Source organism: Trypanosoma cruzi, genomic scaffold (genome assembly GCF_000209065.1).
Source record: "Trypanosoma cruzi strain CL Brener 1047053516611 genomic scaffold, whole genome shotgun sequence".
NCBI lineage: Eukaryota > Euglenozoa > Kinetoplastea > Trypanosomatida > Trypanosomatidae > Trypanosoma > Trypanosoma cruzi.
Window position 1 is genome coordinate 88,707 of NW_001849377.1, and position 6,693 is coordinate 95,399.

Below are 6,693 nucleotides of genomic sequence, written 5' to 3' on the forward strand. Positions count from 1 at the left end.
CCCGTCAACCGTAACTCCTGCCTAACAAATCCCTTCCCACAGATGGGAAATCCAGAGACACAATTCCGATAAATCGCTATCCCACTACTGCTTATCCTAATACCGCAAGTAACTCCTAACACCTTGAAACGATAGTTGTGCTGGTCAAGCCAATTTATCTCTAACTGTTTTTTCAGGAAAGGAATAAAAAGGAGCAGCAAATAAACACAGCGGCACTCAGACGCATCCGGCCACAGACAGTCCCCACCACAGCGCAACCACAGACACAAAGACGCTCAGAAGCAACCACGCCAGTGACACCATCGCCCTCCCCTCATCGGCCGGAACCGCACCAAAACGCACCGCGGATTTGTTGTGAATTGACGGCAATTGAGCAGTATACACGGAACAGCATCAAAATTTCATCCTATAATTGCTCAAATTTATGTTTCTCGTACCCGCTGCCAACATCACCGAAAAGACCACAGAAGGGAATTGTTCCACGCATCCTTCTCCTGATCAAAGCAAACCCTTCATATCCTCTCCCACTCCACGGCCTGAGAGCCGCAAGAGGCTGTCGAGAAAAAGCACACGTGTGGAAATCCCCAATTTGCGAGACGGAATCGGGTGCCACTCACCCTCACTCCCTCCCACCTACCCGCTCCCACAGCACCACTGCCGCAGCACATCATTATGACAAGGAGAAGCAGCACCGCGGAAGTAAACACATGCCGGGACATGTTGGGTCTCTGTGGCTCACTCTCTCTTCCTCCCCTCCTCCTTCCGCTGGATCCGGTCACGCGGCGACGGTTGTGCGTGCGGGGTGCCTTCACTGCAGCAACACGTGAGAGCATATGTGTGTGTTTGGGCGGTGTGTTTGCTGTTGGTCATTTCAGAGTGCACAGTGGTTATTCGCGCCTGTTTTCCTTACTAGCGTGTCTGCATGCGCAAGGTGGAAAAGACAACAACAGCGGCAATACATCAGACACGCCACTGGAGTGCAGAGCACATCACCCACACAAAGTGCAGGACACGAGACAATCCGGAAGAGACGGCACGGGGGACCGTGGCCCACAGAAAAGAGCAACAACAAGGCGAGTCACGGCGGAGCCCAACGCTCACACAGTAATAACGCCGCCAGCCCGCGCATGGGAGAATCCGGCCAACCCCAAAAAAAAGCCAAACAACGCAAACAGGCAAGCGCCATGGACAAGGACGAGTGACCCACGACCACCGCCTCCCGATCATTCCCGCGAACAACGGGATATGGGGACAGCCCCGCAGCCAGCTCACAACGCACGCGGAGCGGGCACCCACCACACCGGCCACGCGCAGAGGTGGGCTCTCATCCACCATGACGCGACGCCAAAATGCCACTGCCGCCACACGGAGTACACCATCTCCTCGGTACAACTCATCCTTCGTACATCCCCTACAGATGCCTCCGTCAACGATGGGCCCTATAACACAATAGATGTAATTGGAAAATGCAGTCATGCTGCAATACCGCCGGACACAACGATTCTTCCATAACGGAGCAATTCTCCCAGTATGCCTCGCCTCCACACAAAAGCATCCAAATGTATAAAACAGCCCCAATGTTTTTTGCCAGAAACCAAACAATCCCTTCACTCCCTAATTTGTTTTCCTATTTCGACGGTTCTTCCTCACTTCGGAGTGCTTCGTCTCCTCTAAAGCCTCTGTACGATACTGACACTTGGTACTGGCGCACCTCTTCCTTCCAAAACGCCGCTATTTCACGGCTTTCATCATCGCTCACATTATTGGAATTGACGACATCACACCTCTGCCAGTCATTCATCGGCGTGCTGTCTGCGTGCTGCACGTAAATAATCTCCCACGACATTTCTCGGGATAATTCCTCCCAACCATTAAAATATGCCGCCAGATACTCGGTGAACTGCCTCACAGTGCTGGCGGTGGTGTGGTGCCCACCCGCCGTAGCCAACCGCAGACCAACCAGCGTCTTCGGATTTGAATCCACAAAGAAAAGGCCGTCCACCAGCGGAAAGTTTTGGGCTTTGGGCTCATACAGCACCCAGTGGTCCATAGCAACCGGATTGGAAAGGCGTTCCGGTGGCGGCAGAACCTCTTTTCTGGTGAAGCTCTTGTCTGAGTGCTCTTTCAGTGCACCTGTGTGGCTCACGTCGTCCTGGTGGCCTCAGTTCCTTGATTTTAATTCTTATCGCACGCAGGAAATCCTCATTCAAAAATGCGGATACGGCACACTTTCCAATAAGATATGGTGGGACATAATCCCAGAACCCCAAAACGAAAAAAATAAAATCGGACTGCTTCATTTCTTCCTCCAGCCTGGACAAAGTTTCACGTTCGAGGTGGGAAGATACCAGCAAATTCAGAGGCGACTCAATGCTGTTTCCCCGTCGTACTCGGACAACCCTCACAAGCTTTCGAGACAAGTCGCTGTCATTGGACGAGTAGCAACAGCCAATACCCAAATTGCGCTCCAATTCCGAGGCGGTCGACCCATCCACGGCCTGCTGACACGCTTTAATGCGGTCATCACATGCCTGTTTGCCAAAGATGGAGCGGAGAATTGGTCCCACGTTATTCATGCGACCCCTCACCTCCCTCCAGTACTCCGCTTGCTCCTGCAGGGGCCAATTGCGTTTCATCCAAATGCACATTGCCCTCACATCGTTTTCTTCGGGACAATTCGTTACGATTGCAGTAGCGTCCATTTTTTTGCCCACCGTTCATAGTCGTTTTTGTCTGGCGGTGTCACCACAATCATGCCCCATCCCCTGCAAGGCAAACCAGCAGGCGGTTGACGACATGCCAATGTCGCATCGTAGATACAATACCCCTTAACCCCACGCAAAGAAAAAATGTTTACAACATCCTCAATCCTGGGGTCACCCCTGTATGTTGATACCGTTTTGGTGGTCTTGTCAAACAGAAATGATTGACTCCCAACAACGTACGCAACCATTGGGAGCTGCTCCGCATCATAGTGCAGCAGCTGGTAGAGGAGGTACGAGCCGGCATTCATCGACTTCCCAATCCCGGGCGTCCCAATCAACAGACGCTGCTTGGGCTTAAAGTCGGTCCCACCGTGACTGCTGAACCACTCGGTGAGATCGCCCTTAACAATCTGCCACACTCGATCCACCTCACAGTTCACGTGGCAGTCACGAGTGGATTTATTCTCCTTCCATCTCCACGAGTACGGCCATCCCTTGTGCGAGGTGAGCACCATCAGCCTGGGACGCGGTGCACCGGATTGCCACACACCGTCATCCTTTTCGAGGGTGTCGTCAACTTTCTTGTAATCCCATGACTGCTGTGGTTCCCCTCCCTCACTTCCATTCCCGTCCCCTCGCCGCCAGAAACTTCCACCACATGATGCCACCTCGCATTGTACACTGACTCGTACAATCCCTCCAGTTATCTCGGTGCACTCGACTTCTTTGGGTTCCCCGCTTCCTCGGCGGCTGCATCCAATAACCTTTTGGTGATTTCATGAACACTTGCTTTTGCCTCCGCAGCAGCCACCAACCACCTCAGTAGATTGTCCATGCAATGCTCGTAAAGCTTGCTTACATCCTCTTCCATGTCCATTTCATCCCTCACAGCCCTCTCCATCGTATTGTAATGATCGGACGCCTGCATTCCGCCCAATACTCCCGCACCGCAAATATACTTCTTGGAATCCTTAAAAAACTCCTCAGCAAGACATCCCAATTGGCGTCCACAGCGCCCCTGCCGTCCAATTCCATCGCAAGAAAATCATTCAGCCGCATTTTATCCACGCGAACCCTTCCTTTAAACACCGCATATTTAATCCTAGTGGAAACGTCAATCCCCAGTCCTTGTCGTTCTCGCCTTTCCCCTTCTTCTGCCCTCCGCCTCTCTACTCTCAGTACATAAGAGCAGGCTGTGCTTATCTGTGCCCTTGCAAGAGGAGTGACCGTATCCTTTCTTTTAAACTCCCTCCAATGCCTGAGAGTGACAATATATTCTCTGTTAAGCTTATGTGAAGCCTCCGATAGCACGTAATACTCCTCACGCTCTTTTTTCAGCTCTTGGTACGACGGCAATGCCTTTATTGGGCTCAATAACACTTCGTCTTGGATGAAGTCATTGGGGCTACTCAAAAGGTCCTTCAGATAGACGTTCTCACTGAATTCCTCAACGCCCCTGCCGCCAAAATAATTCCGAAGGAAATCATTCAGCCCCATGTTGGTGATGCGTTCATTTCCCTCCAGCAGTAATTTATGCAGCCGACTGTCAAGAGTCCACTGCGGTCGCTCTTTACTCCCCACCGCATGTCGAGCCGCAGCGTCGGAACCATCGCCGGAGATGCCGCTTCAAGGCGCCATCACAACGCCCGTGCGGTGAAGCATCCCACTCGCACCGCCCAACTGCGGCCAGAAGGTGCCGCTGGCTCCAAAGGACAGTCGCGGCTGTCTCGTCCCGCAGTCCCAATGGCGTTGGGCGTGGCACTCGCACGGCGGGGCGGCCGGTGCGCCATGCGGCCGCACTGCAACGCCTGTCGGTGAAACAGTCAAGGCCCACCGCCCCCGCAGCAACACAACGTGCAATTGGCCACAACACCGCCACATTATCGCCCTTTTTTATTTCGTTTTATTCACGTTGTCCGTCGGTTTGCCCTATCACTGGCGATAAAAATAACTCCGCACTCTCGCAGAGAAAGAAAAAAGCGCGATCCCACCGTCCCGCCGCGGGCCAACACTCTCGTCCACCCACCGCCATTGCCGCACAGAAGACCGCAGTCACATCGCAAAGTCAACACCACAATGCGCACCACACCATCGTGCAGTGAACAATGGACGAGACGCGGCCACGCATCGCCCCGCTCCATTTTCCCACCCATCAAGCGTTGCGTGCCCGCACAAAGTAGCAAGCAGAATCAGAGTGCACACAAACCCAACAATCCCCTCACTCGCTGAAGCACATTATTCGCATGGAGTGACAACATTTGGGGACACACCAGCAGTAGCAGGCTGCATGGAATTTCCCTGCCAACCCCCTGAATACACACAACAACTCTGCGGAATAACAGTGGCAGCCCCTCGGTGTTCCCCGCAGTCCACATGACAGGAAGAATTCCACGCACACATATTTCCGGATTCCTCGCTAATTGAGTGCACATCAACAGAGCGTAAAAAAATACGCGTGCAGGATGGATTTAAATACGTGAAAAAGTCGGCCTGTTTCGTTTGATGGTGTTGGCGAGCAGTCCCACACAATCCAATCAAAGTGACACGCCGGACAGAATGGCGTCCGTCAATCAATAAATAAATGCGACACTGAAAAGGAGCAGAGAAGAGTTGGCGCATGCGATTGCCAGTGACAACTGTGAGCAAACCCGCCAGCACCAACTGAGGTGCCGAGGAGCACGTTTGTGTAGAGCTGGCCGTCAGGCAGAGAGGGCAAATAAAACAAGAGGGCAGCAAACCCTCTCGTTCAATGTCTCCTGACCGCGACACCAGAATCAAAATACAATGGACGATAAGAGCGGCAACGCCTTCTCCAAAACATCTTGTCAAGAAGCCGCAGGACCTCATGAGGGAAGAAGGCAGCGGCGGCAGCCACAGCGGGGAAGGCAATAAAACGGCTGGCAGGCACCTTCACGTCGACGCGCACACCACATCCGAGTGGGCCGGGAGCACAGACCGAACCGCTCGGAAACACACGCATCAAATACGCAAAACAAAGTCGCGTTGAATCGACTGGAACTCCCCGCCCAAAATAAATTTAAAAAGTGGCGTTTTTCAAGGGGGATCCGCTTTTCCGACGACGGCACGGACGCCTCGCAGGAATTTCTTGCAAATCTCCCTTCGCAGGTCCGCAGGAAAACGCAGCGGAATAAAAAGAGAGCGCAACGACGCAATAAAAATAATCCTCCTAACCGACCAGGTGGCAGGCTGCCCTCGCGTAAGTGGACAAAACACAACTTCACTCCGGTCTGGTAGTGGTGGTCGTCTCGCAACATTTTCTTCCTTCTCGTCGCAGTGCACATCCCCTCCCACAAATCATGTGTTCGGGCCATGCTCCTGCGGCCAAACATCGCGCTGCTGGATCCCGCGGCACAGTCCTCGGCACAGAAGTGAGGGAGGAGGGACCGCAGAAGGTGCGAGCAAATCCAAATTCGGTGGCGGTCGCTGCAGTGAAGATTGACGTCCCACGCGGTGTCCCTTTTCTAGGCCCGGTCCTCACCGTGCCATGCTCTCAGCGTGCGGTGCGCCGGCCGCTCCGAACATCCACACGTGCTTGCGTCTCACCGTCGCTCCCAGCCCCGTTCGTTGGCTGCATCAGGGATGCCGCCATCCGGAGACGGGCATAAGGACGTTGCATCCAACAAAACCCTCAGAGGCACCCGCTGGGCCAGCGACAACCATCACTGCGGGGTGTGTGGCCCTTCCGCCGCTCACCTCAAATCGCACTTCTACGCCTCCTCGAGCAGCAGCAGCAGCAGCATAAATACACCGGTCCACTAGGGGCCGTCACCAGCCATTGCAGGGAAACCACTCTGCCTCAGTGCTATGAAACCCGAATTGCATTGACGGGTCACTTCGGAAAGTCCTGTCGCATCCTCCCCCATTATGCGGAAACACATCCATCGTGCATGTGTCCACCGCAGCCAAATGAATCCGGTCCAAATACCCCTCCAATCAAAATTCCCCTTTCCTCACGCCATTCCTTCAT

The 6,693-nt window shown here is 53.7% G+C and overlaps 1 protein-coding gene and 1 pseudogene across 1 annotated transcript, besides 1 other annotated feature; both read right to left on the reverse strand.

Annotated features, from left to right (window-relative positions):
• Positions 1 to 6,693: part of a sequence feature (areas not merged during assembly with more than two copies in the genome that could not be assigned to a particular haplotype) that runs on past the window's edge.
• On the reverse strand, positions 1,608 to 4,421 carry Tc00.1047053510095.70 (annotated as a pseudogene).
• Tc00.1047053510095.80 (uncharacterized protein) lies at positions 5,549 to 6,055 on the reverse strand (the record flags this gene model as incomplete). The annotated part of the gene is made up of 1 exon (XM_808477.1): positions 5,549 to 6,055. One exon carries the CDS (start codon positions 6,053 to 6,055, stop codon positions 5,549 to 5,551), a length of 507 nt encoding a protein of 168 aa, XP_813570.1.